This window comes from Elgaria multicarinata, chromosome 8, assembly GCF_023053635.1.
Source record: "Elgaria multicarinata webbii isolate HBS135686 ecotype San Diego chromosome 8, rElgMul1.1.pri, whole genome shotgun sequence".
NCBI classification, from domain to species: domain Eukaryota; kingdom Metazoa; phylum Chordata; class Lepidosauria; order Squamata; family Anguidae; genus Elgaria; species Elgaria multicarinata.
The window spans coordinates 32,965,703-32,984,623 of record NC_086178.1 but is presented as its reverse complement, the minus strand read 5'-3'; the positions used below and the strand labels follow the sequence as shown (position 1 = coordinate 32,984,623).

At 38.3% G+C, this 18,921-nt stretch overlaps 1 protein-coding gene across 2 annotated transcripts in view; it reads left to right on the top strand.

Annotated features, from left to right (window-relative positions):
* The window catches only part of TSC22D2 (TSC22 domain family member 2), a 34,218-nt gene extending 16,536 nt beyond the window's left edge, over window positions 1–17,682 (top strand). Inside the window, exons 2-4 of one of the 2 annotated variants that reach the window (XM_063132074.1) lie at window positions 3,059–3,130; window positions 12,646–12,697; window positions 16,018–17,682. In XM_063132074.1, coding sequence (XP_062988144.1) covers window positions 3,059–3,130; window positions 12,646–12,697; window positions 16,018–16,281 — 388 coding nt within the window. In that variant the 3' untranslated portion in view covers window positions 16,282–17,682. The remainder of the gene's footprint in view (window positions 1–3,058; window positions 3,131–12,645; window positions 12,698–16,017) is intronic. The other variant, XM_063132075.1, reaches the window with a different exon arrangement.
* Window positions 17,683–18,921: the final 1,239 nt, after the last annotated feature.

Sequence of the window (18,921 nt, the reverse complement as noted above, 5' to 3'; positions counted from 1 at the left end):
CTTGAGCTGAGTTCATCACATGCGACTGAAATCCTACACCAGGATTTTCTGCTTACCAGGATTTGCTGCTTCCAGTTTCTTTGTGGGATTAGAATGGGCTCCGATCTGTTTCATTCCACAGCACCATCTAGTGGCTGAATTATAGCACAATGCCATAATTTCACACTGCCAGTATCTCACATTAACATTTCCTATCAAGTATAGCTCATAAAGTATGGGAGACGTTCTGAGGGTTGACGATGTCACGTAAAGGACCTGCAAACTTCTGTGAGTGACCAATCACTAGTGTGCACTAAAAGCCTCATGTAGAAATGCTCTGAGGTTTCTTAAACTAGTATTGGGGAATACTGAATGTACTCTTATGAAAACATGTGTTAAACCTATTTTCTGGAATAATTAAACAAATATGCCAGGTAATCAATCTCTTCCCTTAGCTGAATGCTAATAGGGGGAAAATGAGATTTGGCTAGCCATTGTGCATTCCGAAGCTGCCAGATTTAAAGTACTATGCACCTAATAGTAGGAATACTTTATTAAAGAAGCAGGTCTACTAAATAGATTCTAAGCTGGTAGAAGAAAATATGCCAAGTATTTAAGGATGGTAGCAAATTCTTACCGAGGCTTGGATCCTAAGTAACGTGAGCACAAGAAAGTTTGTGTGCCCCACTTCAGTGGCCTCTAAAAAACCTCTCTGCTCTAGATTGGGCAAAGGCACCTCCTGTGAGAAGTGGGATTGTGCAAGGGCCCTCTTAGGATTTAGAAGAAGGCCCCCGTTCTTCAGTAGCCTTTTACACCCCATTCTAAACCTTATCCTCAAAAGAGGCTTTTGGCTGCTGGAGTGGTGAGAAGGGGATGAGCAAGCCTCCTTGGGTGAGCTTCCTTCTGGTCATGCTACTGAGGATCCAAGCTACTGGGACTGTTGTCACATAACAGTGGCAAATCGTAGGTTAATTAACCTGTGATCACCACAGTTCAATATTCATCCCCAAGTGGGCCAATTGGGTTCTCCGTGAGAACCAAAACCCAGGCACTTCAAACCGCACCCACCATCGGGAAAAACCTCCTTCATGCTTTTTGGGATGTGGAAAATGTTAAATCTTTTAAACACCTCCCGAAACCGCATCTTTTCACACAGGATTTTCCTGGGCTCTAACTGTAGCTGGGTTTATTTTGGTTTTACATTGTATTTTTAAACTAGTGTTATGTTTTGATCTGTATTTTATGGTTTTCACTGTGAACTGCCCAGAGAGCCTCGGCTATTGGCCAGTATACAAATGAATAAATATGTGAGTTAAACAAATCATTTTTAACCTTAATACTAATTGTAGGTTAACTGGGTTGTTTAATTCACAATTAAGCTATAGTGTCCGGGTTTACATCATGTAGCAACTCTGAGCAGGAATATCCAAAATGGCCTCAGAACACACCTGGCACATGCCATGGCAAATTGTGGGTTACATGCAAACTGGGTCATTGTCTCTTCAAAGACAGGATCTCCCCTGTCCACTGGAGGCATCTTGTCACTATGCTACTGAAATAAGAACTTTGTTTTCAAATAATTATGTATCTAAAATTGTTCTTGCAAATTAGTGTGGCCTTTCTGGCTGCTTACTTAGTAGCCAAATGTTATCTAAACTGCAGTTGTGCTCATGTTCTTCTTCAGTTACAAAACAGCACTTCAGAATAATCATTTTAACAGTTGGAATAGGGTCTCCTTTTTAAAGTAAGTGTGCTGACCTCTTTCTCTGGAATGCTTTATAAAGTAATGAACGAAGACATCTTAACTGTATTTCTTTTTAAGCTCTATATACAAATACCTGAGGAAGATCATTCTCATAATGCTAAACTGTGGTTTTGATGCTGTATCTGAACCAGCTCATTAAGAACAGTGATATTGTAAGTCTGTCTCCAACCTAACTTGCGTTACTTGTATTTTGTTCAGACTCATCAGATATTCTTTTCATTTTTGCAGGCTTTTTGTGAGGAGTATAGAGATCCCTTATGAAAAAGTAAAGCATCTAAGGAAGGGTTTGTTGGCATGACTCTTTTTACTATGCTGATATAAAACTTTTTTCCCCCATGGGCCATTTGAAAATAGGGGGTGGTTTCAGGTGTTCTACAAATCAAAGAACGGAACGCATATTTTAATACCTACTCTTGCCTTTCTAGTGCAGTGGATGTGCCTATTTTATGAGCAAAGTTCTATGAAGTTGGGTGTATTGACTGTAATCTTTACTCCCCGGTGAGGCCCAGCATTCCTTCTGTTCTGTATTTGGAAGAATAGTGGCTGTCAACGTTTCCATGGACCATTCTGAATGGAGCTCATGGATCATCTGTGTTTTGCAGACCAACATTTGAGAACCTCTTCTATAAATGTAACTTTTCTAGGTCCTTCTTTCTCAAGCCTGAACTTGATATTTTGTGAAGATGATTATTGTAAAATGTGCAAATGTGCTTAAGGTTGCAAACATTCTTTGTAAAGTAATCCCTATGTGACTGAGTTGTTTCCTAATTAGCAATGTGAGTCCTTCACTTCATGGTTTCAGATTTCAAAGTTTGAATTTCCGTTGCTTACGTCTCCCTAACTCCATAGCTTAAAAGTTATGAAAAGCTACCTTATAAGAAGTTCTTCTAAGGAGGCAATACTCATCTTGCATGAGCCATAGGATGTGATGCTTGCTGGCCACTGTGTACAGAGGTTGTACCATACCATCAGATGCTAGGTGAAAACTGGAAGGCCATCATTGTGTCCTGCTTGTGAGTGTCCAGAGCCATATTGGCTAGCCACATTTAGAGATGCAATGCTGTATTAGATTAACCTTGGTCTGATCCAGGCAGGCACTTAAGATTTTTCCTGTCTCTAAGGAATTCATTTTTACACACTTTTTGCTACTTGTACAGTTCAACTTTTTAGGCTGCTATTTCAATTCCAACATCTACAATCTTTTGCTAAGCTTGGGCCTAGGGTCTCAACATGTTTAAACCTAAAAACACATTATTCTCCTCCAATCAAATTGCTACCCATTTTCAATCTTGTTTCATTTCCTGGCTCTCCTAGGAATCCTTCAACTACTTTCTACCAGGTGTTCCATTCGAACAAGTTACGAGAATCAAAGAAGCTCTGGGATAGGTATGAATACTTAAGTTTGGAAAGCATACGTGCTGATGTATGCATGAAGAGCTTTGCACTGTGCAGGTTTCTTGTCATCAAGTTTCACTTTAACATCTTCCGCCTTTCTCCTCAGTTTACCTACTGTGATTTGACTAGTGCAGCCACATCCAAAAATTAGATTGAATAAATGGTGGTACTTTTCTAGACCTCATGGAATCTAGCTCCATTTTGTGCATTGCTGCCTTTTCATTTTGTAGCTGGGAGAAGAGGCATGGTAATTAGGTTCCCCTAGTGCTAGAACAAAAAATGCTGTTGATAATAGTGATCAGCAGCCCTTTCGATGACTAAGGCTGTTTCTGCACCTGCTTTTCCCCCCAGGATCATCTCTATGCATCCAAATGACACACGGGGGATCCCAGGAGCAGGCAGGGATGATCCCTCCATTTGCCTGGAATATTCCTTAGGTGTAGAAAGGGCCTAAGAGTAGTGATCTTGAATGACTACAATATTTTTGAAAAATCAAGGCATTTAAATTGCAGAATAAAAACAGTAAATATGGGGTTTCCTTTGATAGAAATATCTGGCAAAATAACTATTATATCTTGAGCAGCTAAAATTGGGACATGAATGGAGAAAAGCTTTGAAAGAGGATTCAGGCACGGCTAGGCACTTGGCGAGAAACTGCAACAAATCCAACTTTGAGGATACCACTTGTCAAAGTTGCATTACTAATTCAACAGCTGCAGTTTGGCTTTTTCACAATATTAATATTATAGATTGAAATCCTGGTGGCTTTTCTGGCTTACAATGTTCTTGTCTGTCTTAGGTTTTCTACTGCTAGTTGAATGTTAAGCACCATCATTTGTTTGCATTTGCCTTATTGAAGCAAAGAAAACTTAATGGCTTGCTTGATTCATATGCTTGCTGACTTTAGAAAGGATGCATTCTAATTTGAAGAATTACAGGATTTAAGATCGCAATAGTCTGAAGTGCTGTCATATTCTAAATTAAAAATAGAAGAGCTCTTAACTTCTAAGAACTCTGTTTTCTAAATTGAACTTCAGTTCAATTAATGATTCTCTACTGCTGTTCAGGGCTATCACATCACTGGAATTTGAGGAGAAGAAGAGAGAAAACGGGATATTATGATATTATCTAGTGTAGAAATGAAAGATTTAAGTTACCACAACTAACTTAAGTCCCATTCATTTCAATCGGTCTACTTTAAGTAGGACTAACATTGGATACTACCCTGGGTGTCCTCAAAATACTGGATACTATACTCTAGAACCTGTGATGACCTTTCCTACTAGCTTCGCATAGTTGTTAAACAGCATAGGGGGCAGAGATGAACCCAGTGGTATCTATCCCATAGGTTCATTCCAATGGGACAGAGTAGAACTCTCTCAGCATCATCTTTGGAAACCTTCCTGTCAGACAGTGCCATCTGCTGCAAATTAGTGCCAGGTAGTCCATGGCTGATGGATGCATGGGTCTGCAATTAAAGCATCTCCAAGAGCAGGCCTGGGAAAAGATGTTGCCTGAAACCTTTGGGAGCTGATGCCAGTCAGAATAGTTAATGGTGGTTTAAGCAACTTCTTCCATACATTCAGTTTCAGATTGCTCTCTTATTGCCTGTCTAAAATTTGCTTTAGCCTCTCATTATTTTGTAGTCTGATATTTCCACATTGAGAAATCTGTAACATGAGACACGTAAGACCTTTGAATGGGGGACCCTTCTTAGAGAATACATATGGTCTCATCAGTAATTACCTTTAAGCAGACCTTTTTTATTTCACCTTGTGTTTTATTCGCTTTTTGTGCAGTTAGGTATGTTAGCTGCTGATAGTTTTGTGTGTAGTCTTGATTCGTTTTAATTGTATTTGAAATACTATTTTATTTCCTAAACTTTTGTAAACTTGTGAAATTGTTTTTATCTTGAAAGAAGAGGTATAAATGATTAAATTAATGAAACCTAGGTACTCTATCTAAACAAGCCACATAAAAGGGGTGGGGTGGATTTTGGAATATAATCTACTCATATCTTCCTGTCCCTATTTTTTTTTTTGTAGTTCATGGGTTGAATCCGTTTTTTGCCTCCTACAAACTAAAGGGCTCATTACCAGTGGAAAAGGGGAATTTTAGTTTATCGTCCCCTATGCCCCCCGAAATCTGCTCCAGAGGTTTTGGGACCCTTGGACATAGTAGGAGGTGCCACCTGGGGGCAGCAGTGGGAAGGCGAAATCAGCAAAAAAAAGATCCCCTCCCCCATTCTTTGTACTAGTAGAAGCATTCTAAACAAAACTCCACTCTGATGATACTGCCAGCGAAAGCAAACTCTGGATCCAACCATTGACTTCTACTTAAGTTTACAACTTTTCAGCTAAACATTGGGATTTTACATATATGTATCCATATATTTTATATCAGGAAATGTTAAGGGATGTAAAAGATGCTTTTATGTAATTCGGTTTAAGTCACCATTTCTCTCTCTCCAATGTTCAGAGGTGAATGCCAGAACTTATATATTCAAAATGGCACCACCCATGCAGAAGAGGGAGGTATCAACAGGGTCAGAGAAACTCCAAAGTTTGCAGAAGTACAGAACATCTGGTGAAGAAAATGCCTGGCGAAAAAAACACCCCATCCCAATAGTTTACAGATTACTGTCTGCTCAGGAGCCGTTGAACGCTGATTGAGGGGATGGGAAATGGGTGGGGCTGGAGTAACTGGAACACTAAACACAAGCACTCCATACTGCAAAATTTTGTTGCAGGTTCCATTTGTTACACTGTTTAAGAAAGTATAGCACAACCATTTTAAGAGTGAGGGATTATGAAACTTTTGAAAGATTATTTTAAATTAATGTGTACATTCAGCTAGCTGCCTCTTGGCCAACATATAAAGCAATTATGGAGAGGGCATTGCCTCAGAGGCAAAGTTTGACAAGGATTAGGTATTGTATGCATGCTGAAGCTACCCATAGATTCAAGTACGCGTTTGAAGGCTTCCTGTGTTGTACTTGTGAGAGTTAATAAAGTGTTTCTCTTTGTTAGCCTTATTATTGGCAATCTGAATATGTACTAGAGCAGTTACGTCTAACAGGTTGCATCTTGTGTTTATTTCTGGCCATTCTGCATGCTATGCGGCATGGCTGGATTCCAGACACAAAGATGTCATGCATGAAAGCTGCCCCGAGCAGCTTTGAGCTGGTACATAAAAACAAAGAGAATAACATGATTTGTGTTGATTGTGCACTTTACTGGTGGGCATGACTTGGAAAACCATAACTGAGCAGAGACTGAATGCGTGGGAGAATTGAGTGATGAATAAACCCCATAATAGCGGAGTTGTATGGTTGAAATCTGCCAAGATGGTCTACTGATCTTATTTTGTTTAGTCATCTGTTTTGGTCTCATCTTCTGGAACAAATGCAGAACTTTTAAACACATGTTTGGGTGTTAAGCATGACCTATAAATTTTGGGTATATTCAGACAAGCTTCTCTTCACAATAACAGCAGGGGACCATTCATATAACAAAAAACGTCTTACGTTGTAACTTTAGCTGAAAAGAGGTCACTAGCATTACATCGCATATTCAGACAAGCTGCTGCTAGACAATGCACTTCGCTAAATCACTAATGAAGGCATGTTGCCAATGGTGCAGGGTCTGCAGCACAATATTCTGCAAAACAGTTATTCCTAGTTGTTTTGGCTCTGGTGGGCTAAATGGGAGCTGGTTTAAAAGCCTTCTGCTTGCTTTGGGGAGCTGGTTGGCAGCTACATTGTTTAGCTCCAGGTTGGCCCACTGGAAAATGTGACACTTTTTCTTCATGTATAAATGTTTTCTTCATATATAAACATTTCCCTAACTTGGAGTGGGTCTCTCCCACATTTCACCGTTGCCTTCTGCTTGCCAGAGGTTCTGCTGCTCTTCATGAAGCTGTTTCTTGGAAGGCAAAGGAGGAAAATTGGGGATGTGCAGGCAGCTTGTGGCTCACTCACCCAAGTCTTCTGTCTTCTTTTAGGGAGGATATCATGGATCGCTGCCTAGCAACTATCCGAGAACCTCCCAATTTCCACTCATTCATCTGTCTAAAACATAAATGGGCAAAAGCTGGGCAGTGAGGGGAAAGAGTAGAAGTAGAAAGAAGATACTTGACTTAGTAGACCAGTTGGTGACTTCCACAGGTTTGTCTTAATGGCAGACCTCTAACAGAATATTTTCTTGAATGTTTTTTTCAGCATTCCCTTGGAAAAGAGATTTTCAGCAGCTATAAAGGTGACACATTTTCCAAGAGGGGGGTGTCATTTGAAGCTGCTGCCAGAACTATGATTGTCTTATAGGCTGCTATGGAATAGTACTATAGTTTTTAACATTTGCTTATAGCCTAACATATAAAGTGTATTTTAAACAATTGATTATGCTGTAGTATATTGCATGATATACCTCTGTTTTGGCACAGCTGGATGTGTAAACTTGTTCAGAATTTTTAGTGAGGTCTGAAAAAATATATTACCTTGTAACTACATTTTCTAAAGGGATATGGTGTGCTCTCTTGTGACTGGTAATTTTCTTGGGAGTATTTTGAAGCTAACAGAACTGTGAAGAAGTAATTGCAAGAGACCAAATACTGCTGTGTAACATCCGACACACAACAGAATGATTAAACTCTAGTATTTGAAGAAACCTATATTTTATTTCATCTTAAATGAATATCTGAGGATAGTTGTGATAGCTACATAATTAAAAGTGTTTCATAATTTTAAGCTGATTTTTTTTTTTTACATTAAAGTTGATCACACAATGGAGGCTTCCTTTGGGAAGCCTCCATGTTTTTTCCTGCTCACCATTTGAACATTGGTTGCTAGGTGCATTAGTCTCAGGAGACTTACCCTTCTTAGATAACTCACAATAGGAGATTAGGGAGGGGCATAGAGTAAGTTATTTGAAATTAGACTTCTAAAACATTTCCGACAAGTCTTACTAAAATATCTTAATATTTGCTTGTTAGCTATTGCAAGGTTTGTAAAAATCATAGGGCCCAGTGAATGAGAATGTCTGCAGCTATAGCATTGGACCACTGGGAGCCCCGTGCAAGAGCAAGATAGAAGATTAATAATCCCTTTAAAAAAACACACCAAACATTAACATTGTAATGCATTGAGATTACTTTTTAATGATTTATCAAGTCTTTGTCAGAGTATTCTTTTACTACTGCCATTTTGAAGAACAGAATCTTTTTCAAGTTGTCCCAGTGTGAAGTGAGGACCTTATTTGAGAGCCTTGCCTCCATTCCTGCAGGAACAGTACAGCAAACAGTGGTCCTGTGCAGATGAGAGTATTACAGCTAATGTGATGGGTCTTTGTTATTATGAATTCACGTTTCTTGTGAATGCATTTCTTGTGAATCTGCCATGGGAAGTATCCCTGATGTGATAAAGTCTGCATGTTCTTGGTGGCAATTACATTTGGAAATACTTCTTAGTATTAAAAAAATCCCACATTTATTGCAAACATTGCACCTTAGGGTACCTACATGTAATCCTTCATGTAATTGAAACATGTTAAATTTGCTTGTTCTTTGGATCCATGTTTTTCAGTGATGATGAACTGAATGAAGTTTGAAATGCATTTAGTATTGCTTTATATAGTACAATTCCTTTTCATTCAGTTATTGAGTATATATTTATTTTTCTCCATGTTGCTTGAGTACAACCTTTTTGTTGGATAACACATTCTTAATCAGACCAGTTGAGAAAGCAGTTTACTTAACTACCAGGACTTTGCATTATGTTAATATAATTCTGAAAACTCCATTTTGTGACTTGCATAAAATCTCTTTATCACTATCCAATAACTTAGATTATTCTAATGACTATGGAGTGCTACTGAGTATGGAATTTAGTACATATTCAGAAAACCTGGAAATCTTCCACTTTTTCAAAATGATATGAGGTGCCACATTTTTATACCATCCTTCATCACATGTTCCCATGGTAGTTTGCATCCAGTAGGAAAATGTTGCTTTTGTAAATTGTTGTTTATAACAGCGGTGGCCAGAAAGTAGATCTCCCAATGTTTGGACTTCCAACTCCCAGTATTCCTAACCATTGGTCATGTTGGCAGGGGCTTCTGGGAGTTGAAGTTCAAAACAACTGGAGATTGATCTTTTGCCCACACCTGGTTTATAGCATTGATTTCTGAAGAACTGAATTACTTAGAAAAACACACAGACAGTACCACCAGGTGATGTTTAGACATACTGTAGCGCTGAATGAGGATGTAATTTGTCTGTTCTTGCCTTAGAAGAATGCTTTCCATTTCTTCATTGTTGAAAGCATAATATCAGTTTCAAGGGACTGATTATAGTTGCATATTCATGTCAATGACCTGGTTCGCATATAATGACAATCCTGAGTACAAGTTGTTGTTGAATTGTGGTTTGTCATTATGTGCGAACCCTGCACTATGGTTTGTTAACCATAAACAACCCAGAGTTTACAACCAACAATTAACCATGGACTCTCTTCCTGGGTTATTCGTGGTTAACAACCCTTAGTTAAATAACAACAACCACGATTCAACAACAACCCATAATCTGGCTTGTCGTTATGGGTGAACCAGGCCAATAACATTTTGGCACGTGTATAAATCAGCGTTCTGGTACCACCCCACCCCTGAAGTATTGAACCACAGCTCCCATGGTCATTGGGTGTTACAAACTTTTGCACAAGTTTAAAGTAGTTCTTTGGATTGAGACCTAAATTTGCCACATGCTTTCCATGTCAGTTCAGTTGGAGGGCAAAACAATTAAGTGAATAAGTCATTTACTTAAGAAGTAAGAAAGAAAAGAAAACCTTTTCTGAAGATGAAAACCACCAAGAGACAGATTGGTATAAAAACCCATTTTAAAATTGTGACCTTGTGTTATTTGTGAATATGTTCTTTTACAAAGGAGAAGATCAAGAAAGACCTTTGCTTGCTTCATAACTTAAATAAAATAAACACCTATGTCCCCATTTTTTTCTAACTTCCTCATGCCAATATAGGAAGTGAAAACTTCAAAACTGGGGAAAAATAAGTTGGCAGGATTGTTTTTCAGAATTCTTTCTTCACCGTGTCTTGCAAAAGCTTGATATCCAAACTTGATTAAATGTGCTGACTATTGATTGGGGTTTATTTCTGTGTTACAAGAATGTAAGGGCCCTAGAAGATCTGAGGAGTGTTTTCTTGATGCTCAAGGTGTGTGAAGTTGAGATGTCTAGGAAGACTGCTTGGACATGTAAACACTTGACCATGTGAAATATTAAGAGACTGCTTTTTGTAGGAGTGCATGGAAACCCCTCAGACATTAAAAGAACAACTATTCCTTTCATTGGCTGCTTTTAAAGGAGATAAAATCAACACTTTTGTTTCTAAATTCTTCCTTGCCTGTTTTAAAAGGCTTGTTAAAAGCCCAAATTTTCACATGGATGTTTAAATTGTTCGCTCTTGAGCAATATTTCCTTAACATGTTATGTCACTTCCCAGTACTATATTTAAGAAATTTATATCTCACCTGAAGTTTATAGCTATAAATAGTAAACAGATAGGAAGTGAGAGAAGATCATGAGTACACAGCTACTAGCAAGAACAATGTAGTGTTGATTAATTTGTTCAGTCACTGTTCCTGCTGGCATGAAGATTAGCATGATCCCATATTGTCCCTGCAATGGAAGCATGTTGACTGTTTTATTGTCTTTCAGTTTGGGTATTTATGTTAATGAGAAGTTCATGAAGATATGCCAGGAATAATTTTACGAACTCAAAGGAAAGAACAATAGTTGATACTTCAAGTATTATGCTTTTCTGGAAATACATAAGGCTACTTGACTAAAATTACTCCATCTCTTGTTACATTCACCAGCATTCCTCTAACCTGTTGCCCTCCAGATGTTTTGGACTTCAGCTGCCATCGTCCCCAGTCAGGAATGGTCAAGAGTGCTGGGAGTTGTAGTCCAAAACATTTGATCTTGTTTCTCAAGTAGTGTTCTAGCATGAGGTGTACAAACGCCCTGCATGAATGCAAGACCTGTTTCCATGTAGACATTCATTTTTAGTCCATTTAAAAGCCAATATGAAGTAATAATACTAATACTTTGTGACTAGTAACCTGTCTTAATGGTTTTAAATAAAGGGGAAAGCAATATATGTTATATTAGTAAAATGGTCAAAAACCTGACATTAGAAGTTGTGTATTGAAATTCAAATTCATTTTATTACTTCTGATTTAACTGTAGTACATTAAACTTGATCTTCCTGTATGTAAATAAATGAACATCTTCATATACTTGTTAATCTGAACCTTTTCATGCAGCTCATAGTCAAGTAATAGAATTCGCTACCACTAATTTGGATGGCTTTAAAGGGGGATTAGGCATTCAGGGAAGATAAGGCTATCAATGGCCACTGGCCTCTCAATGCCAGTTACGATGATACACAAGTGTAAGGATGCTATTTTGATCATGTCCTGCTTATAGGCTTCTGGTTGGTCACTGACAGTGGAATGCTGGACTAGATAGGCCTTTGGTCTGATCCGGCACAGCTCTTGTTATGTCCTTACATTCTTAACTGTACAGTGTTGCTTGTTAGTCCCTTTTGCAGTGTCATCACCTGAAAATAAAAAGTTCTCAGTGCTGAAGCATGCTTATGATCATTTAAACTTGAAGGCTGCCGACTCTCTTTACAGGATTGCGCCCTGAATCCCATTGGCTTCAACTACTTCCAATTGCTTAAGTAAAACACCATCTCTCTCAACATTTTGTGTGCATACAACAATGAGTTGGGAGTGTCCAAAGTACAGTACACTCTTATTTACAGTGTGGTTTTACTGTAGATAAAAATGACCGCTTTTGCCATATTAGATAATGTCTAAGTTGGCTGTGCATACTGTCATATTGGACAAGCCAAACTTGCATCAAAATGTCACTTTCATGCACACAAAAGGACCTGAGTGGTTGGCTTGGTTATGATTATGAACTATTCCAGCTGCACTTCAAGGCTGCTCAAATATGGCAAACCATGACAACCAGTAGGACAGTAGCAATACTTCTTAAGAGCTGTGTGCACAGCTTAAGCAAGGGCCATAGACTTCATAGATTCACTTTGGGCCCAGTCTGGCAAGAACTAGTCATGTTTAAGTCCCAATAAAACATTAAATGTTCAATTCCCATTGATTTTGCTGGGATTTAAATATGTTTCTCTTCATCTGGCGTATAATCCTTGTTTGAGGATATCATTCTTATCTGCTTGTTCCTGAGTATATGGAGGTAAGACTGACCAAGTTTAGAGGCTTGTAATAATCACTAAGATTGATAAGAAAAACTTTGAATATGGAAAAGCACTGTATAAATACGTTTTGTTTTTAAACATGATGGAAGCCATTATAAAATCCACAAAGAATGTCTGCCTTTCATCCAGTTTTGTTGAGCAACATTCTAGTAGTCAGTAGAGTTCATGTATATGTGTTCTGTCTTCTCTTTTAAACAGTGCATCTGGTGCGAGTGTTGTAGCCATTGACAACAAAATAGAACAGGCAATGGTAAGTAGGGAACTGAACTATTCTTCTTACAACTCTACTGATTGTGTAACCTGGTATCCTCATCTTTGCCTAAGATCCATTGATGGATTGAAAGACTGTTATCAGAAGGAGATTTTAAGGTAGAAAATCCCAAAACAGATACACAATTATTTATCAACCCAGAGCTCCACATAGATGTTGAACAGCAGCCAGTTTACATAAGAATAGTATGGCATAATGTACAGCATGAACATGGCAGGCTTCAACCTGCTGCTTGCCTGCTTTTTCTCCTTGTGCAATGCCATTTATGCAATTCCATTATGAGCAAAGTAGCACCAATTTTAAAGTCATTCGAGAGCTAATGTAGTGCCAGTCTCCAATATGTTCATGAACTTTCAACACTAAAAATGTCTCTGCAAAGTGATACACTTAACACAATGTGATTAATATTCATCATCCCAGGTTCTGAATTTTTATTTTGCAGAAAGGCAGTCCAAATCCTGCAGCAGGGCTGCTGTAACTTTGCCCATTCAAACCTTTGTTGCATGAAAAACTTTGGTATTGCTTGTTAAAATCTTCTAATTTGTCAGCAAGATCTTAAGTACCACATAGTGGCTGGTTTGCACAAGCACCACCCACCATGGTTTATTTAAGACACAGTGGGTTGCAGTGCATCCTAGGAACCATTTTGAATATTTAACGCGCGGGAGTGGGGAGTTGCCATGGTTTTCGTATCATCTTAATCTGGGTGGCACAGATTGTTTGAGGATTAAACAATTCCCAAATAAACCATCACAAACCATTGTTTGAGGGGTTTTTAACCCTCAAACAACCCCTGATGCACAGGTTTAGGCAACATGACAAACCATGGCAACCCCCTGCTCCCAAGGGTTAAATATTCAAAATGGCTGCTGGCACCCACTACAGCAACATACATTAAATAAGCCACAGTGGGTTGCACTGATCATGCAAACTGTATGGATTGTTGAACTGTAAGTTGTGTTGTGTGAACCCCATTCATGCTAACAAACCATGGGTTATTAACCATGAACAACCCACAGTTCACAATCCGACAATAAACCGTGGGTCATTTGTAGTTAATAAAACCATGATTTATTAACACAGGTGGGTTCACACAACACAACTAATCCACGGTTCAACAAAAGTCTATATTCAACCTTAAGTATGGGTTGTCGTGTTGTGTGAACCCAGTCATAAGCCTTTATAATCAACTTTGAAAGCGTAACACTTAAGATTCTTGGTCTACTAAATTCTCATGCTCTCCAGCCATCTATGTTTGGAGAGAAAAAAATAGAAAACTAAAATCCTTAGTGAATTTTAAAACCATGTCCCCCAAAATTGGCTTGGGTGAACCATGGATAGGCATTTACCTTTTTTCTCCCCTTCCCCTAAATCTAAGTGAATATTGGCCAGAACTAGCTGAATATTCTCATGCCATTTCCTGGATGTGTTGGCTCTCACCAACATTTATGTGAATTTACTTATCAGCGCACTGAAAACAAGTGTGGAGTGCTAATGTAGTAACTTTTAAAGACCTGTGTGTCTTCAGCTGCCATTTTGGAGATCTCTCAATTAAAGCATTACCTAGTCTTCCAAGTTATTTTAGTTACATATTATTTAAAACATTTTATATCCTGCATTTCCACAGAAGCCTAGGAAAATAATGTCTTCACCTGACATGAGACAAGTGAGCCTCTCTGGGGAGGGTGTTCTCCAGATGGGTCACACCACCACTGTGATCAGTTGCTACCTAATCTCCAAAGGAAGGGGCATCAGGAGCATGGTCTCTGAAAATATAAGTGAACAAGCAGGTTCATATAGAAGAAGGCTGCCCTTCAGACAGGATTTTTTTTATAAGACAACTGATGCCACTTGAATACCCAGTCCAAGTTGGACAAGACTAGGGAGTCACATATTATTAATCGGTATTTATAGCCATATGCTATTTCTCAGAGCTGTTGAGCGTCCCTGTGGTGCAAGTGGGTTAGTTTCCAAAGTACCAGTTCTGTAAGCCTCACTGTCACTGCTGCAAATAAGAGTAGACAAAGGCTTTATTCATGCATAATCATAAAGAATGTACAGAACTCAAGGCTAAACCCTATACCAAATTGGGGGGTGACTTCAGAAGCACGAAAGAAACACTCTAGCTTTATTGAAGAATAAAAGGATTAATTCATACATAGAAGAGAGCTTCTGTAAAACAGATCTATGGAAGGCTCCTTAGACTTTAAAAAAAATTGCTGCAAAAGTTAGCCAAGATGAGAAGTCCAACTGATGGCAGTTGCTTTCTTACATTTGCCAACATATACCTGCAATGTTGGCTAAGGAATATCGAAAGTATGTAAGTAAAGAAGAAATAACTATCATCCAATTTTTAAAAGCTTTCTTTCAGTGCTGCTTACTCAGCCCAGAAAACAAGTTCTTTCTCTGTCCATCCTGGAAGCCCACTTGAGGTCCTTGGGCAGTTCTCACTCCATCTAATCTACCTCACAGGGGTGTTGAGGCTAAAATAGTGTTTGAACTCCCTGAAAGAAGTGTGGGATTCTAATGTAGTAGTAACTTTTAAAGACTTGTGTGTCTTCAGCTGCCATTTTGGAGATCAGTGAATTAAAACATTACCTAGTATCTATACGAAAACGTTAAAAACCATTTTGAAGAGAGTTTAGTTTTTGAGAGCCATGGTAAAAGTACACATTATGTAAACCTACATAGCATGCAGTACTTGATCTGGATTAGGTCTTCTGTGCATGGGAAATAGAGGTTTAATCCTTCTTTCTGCAGCTGCGGTCCCCCTCCTGAAATTCTCCCAGACATAGCAGTTATACCAGAAGTAAAAAAACATTGGCACCAATGGAGACTTCTAAATTATCAGGAGCTGCTGTGTGTATGGGTGGGGAGAGAATTCAGGGGAGTCGTGGCTGGGGAGGGGAGGGTTAAATCTCTCCCTCCCGGGGTTCCAAAGCAGAACAGGATTCCCATGCTTACTTTTGAGTAAAAGAAAAATGCTGCACGCTGTGTACTTGTAGCTTGACCTGTATAATCTTTGTACTTGAAACAAGTCTGTCTTCCTAAAAGCAACATATATACTGTAGAGTTTTGTTTTTTAAAGTGGTTTGGGAGTTGGCTCTCTTATAGTAACGTCATCCCATGGCAGTGTGTGTGTATAGTTAATCCTTTGTGCTTCATTTCTAGATATTTCTATCTTACTTGTGTTGCTAGGATCCAAATTTAACTGACAATGAAGTTATGCCCAAGATTTTTTTTAGCAAAGTTAGGAGTCTGCAATAAAAAGCTCTAATGATTGATTTTGCCATTTGCAGGATCTGGTGAAAAGCCATTTGATGTATGCAGTCAGAGAAGAAGTGGAAGTACTGAAGGAACAAATAAAAGAATTAGTTGAAAGAAACTCTTTACTTGAACGGGAAAATGCACTGTTAAAATCTCTCTCAAACAATGATCAGTTATCCCAACTTTCAACCCAACAGGCCAACCCTAGTAGCACTTCTCAACAGCAAACAGTGATAGCACAGCCTCCGCAGCCAACGCAACCTCCGCAGCAGCAGCCGAATGTCTCCTCAGCATAAAGCTTTCTTGCCTCGTTAAGAAACTGAAAGCAATCTGTCCTTGTGTGCCACTGGTGTTCTTTCCACTTTATATGAAAGCGAGTAGCCATGCTTCAGTTGTGTGTTTTGGCCTTTTCAGTATTAGACAATCATTCTACAAGAGCTTTCCCTCACTGAGATGTCATACAGCACAGTTGGTGTCCAATTAGGCCATCCGTGCACAAGGGAAATGATAGAAGGAGTTATAATGCAAAAGTCTGCATTTATTTGGTGCACATGAGTGGGGTCTTTAAGAGCTTTGGCGAGGCTCTTCAAGGTTTCCATTATTCATGGATTACTTTGAGCCTTGCTTTTTCACATAGTAACAATTCATTTTAGAGCCACTGTTCTTTCAATTACAAGTAACATTTGCCTACATTAGTTTCATTTATTTGTGTTTTATTTATTACAGGGCTGCTATTCATAATGTACATGAACAATGTCACAGAACTTTTAATTTTTTAAAAATAAATGTAAGTATCAGTAAAATTGATAGACAGGATTGAGTTTAATAGATAAAATGTTTAGGCAATAATTGAACAAAAGAATCCTGGCATATTTCTAACACTAATGGCAATTTACCTTTTGGTATTTATTTTCAGTAGTTAAGACCCAGCTTGAATGTAAATTTTTGTATAGTGTAAGTATGAAGACCATAGTGCATCTGTACAGGTAGTCGCCAGTCATTGTGATATAATAATTGATGGGCTATTTTGATGAAGAAAACTTTGCTCATTTCTGTTTCTACTTTCGAATAGAGAAATTGCCATGATTCCTCTGCTTTTTGACATTTCTTATGATTTTTTTTTTTTTGGGTGGGAATAAAAAGCTGTGAAATTGTTCAACCTACTTTGTAACCAAAGAAGCAAAGCTGTGTAATTGAGTTTTTATTTTATAATGCACATTCTTTATGTATTTTTATTTAGTGTTCTCATTCACATTTTTCTTTGCTGTCTAGCATGATCTGCATGACCTATAATCTTTGAACCACTTTCGTACCTCATGTTTTATCCAGCACACTTATTGTGATATGTAATAGTCTGTGAACAATGTCAAATAAAAAAGAAAGAACAGCTAGTGTTGGTGGAGCTGAGCTGGTGTGTTATGCACTAGTTTAAAAATGAAGTGAGCCATCTTTTGTTCATTTAAAATGGTGTTTTGAATTTCGTATGCAGAAAACGTTTTGTTACATTGCAGATTTTAATGTATTTAATAAATGCAACATGCAGATTAAGTGCAGTGTATACTGAGTATTTAAATTAAAATGTACATTTCATAAATACAGTTTCAAGAGACCATTTGTGTATACTAACGTAGTATGTCAGAAGTTGATGTACAATATATTTTAACACTTTCTGAAATTAAACAGCAGTTTTGTTGAAAGATCTGGCTCTACATGTGTTCAGAATGTGAAGAGTGCTTAGGTCAGTATTTAGAATTGTTTTGAAAATAACAGATGGAACGTATTTGGGCTGCAATCCTATGCACACTTACATGGGAATAAATCCATTCCCCATTAAACACAAAATAAGGATTGTGCTGCACATTTTTCTTAACCAGTTTCATAAGCTATAGTTTTGTATTTAAATGCGATAGAATATAGGGCAGCAAAGGATTTTATGACGACTAGCAGGTATCTTATATAGTTCATATACATGGTACCTATTCTAGTTTCTATGTAAACAAGGCTTAATTCTGTAAAGGAATGGCCAACTAGCTGATGAGTATAAAATGGGCAATGGGTTCTGCATCGTACACCATTACATCACTGCAAATGATCTCATTGTTCGAATGTGGATCATCTAAAAATGAAGCAAAGTTTCCTGACATACTAATATGCTAGAACAACATTAGCCAAATTTATAATACCAAAGGCCACTGGTTTTAGCAGGGTACAGTCTTCTTCATAAATTAACGCTAATCAGCTCCCTGTAAAGCCGCCTGCGATACTAAAACAGGGAAGTGAATGCCACCACGATTAGCAATTCACAAATGTACCTTACAGTAACCTATTTAAATTGACCTTGTAGAACTAGCATTCATAATTCTGATTTGGTCACATCACAAAGCGATGCTGCTGCTCTGCTTGACATCTATTATTTCAGGTGATTTCCCAGGAAACATTACATCCAAAATGCAGGAATTTGGCAAAGAAGGAGACTCTTGAAAAGCAAACTTCATTCTAGTAAATTCAGTTGGGATTAAGGATTTAGTAAACCAACGTAACACATGACCTACAAAATACATGACTAAGGCTTTACTTATTTTTAAATGGTCTAGCCCAAGAGTCGGAAACATTTCACTAGGAACAGGCCATTTATGTAGTGGGTACACATGGAGCTTGCTACTTCGCTGTGTATTTCAAATTAGAAAATATGGCAACATTTGACCAGTATACTTTAGGGATTTAAGGTCAAGCAATGTTGGATTCTGGGCAATACGAAACAACAGATGCACCTTTATAAAGCAGAGGTGGGGAGTCTCTCTAGATTCCCCATCTGGCTGTTGGAGTTTCCTTGGATTTCTCCAGAGGGTCGGCTTGGCCTCCAAGTCCCACCCCCGGAGGAATTCTTGCAGTTATCTCTGATCTGATATAATGCAGAGGACTTTGCTGGTGCTGGG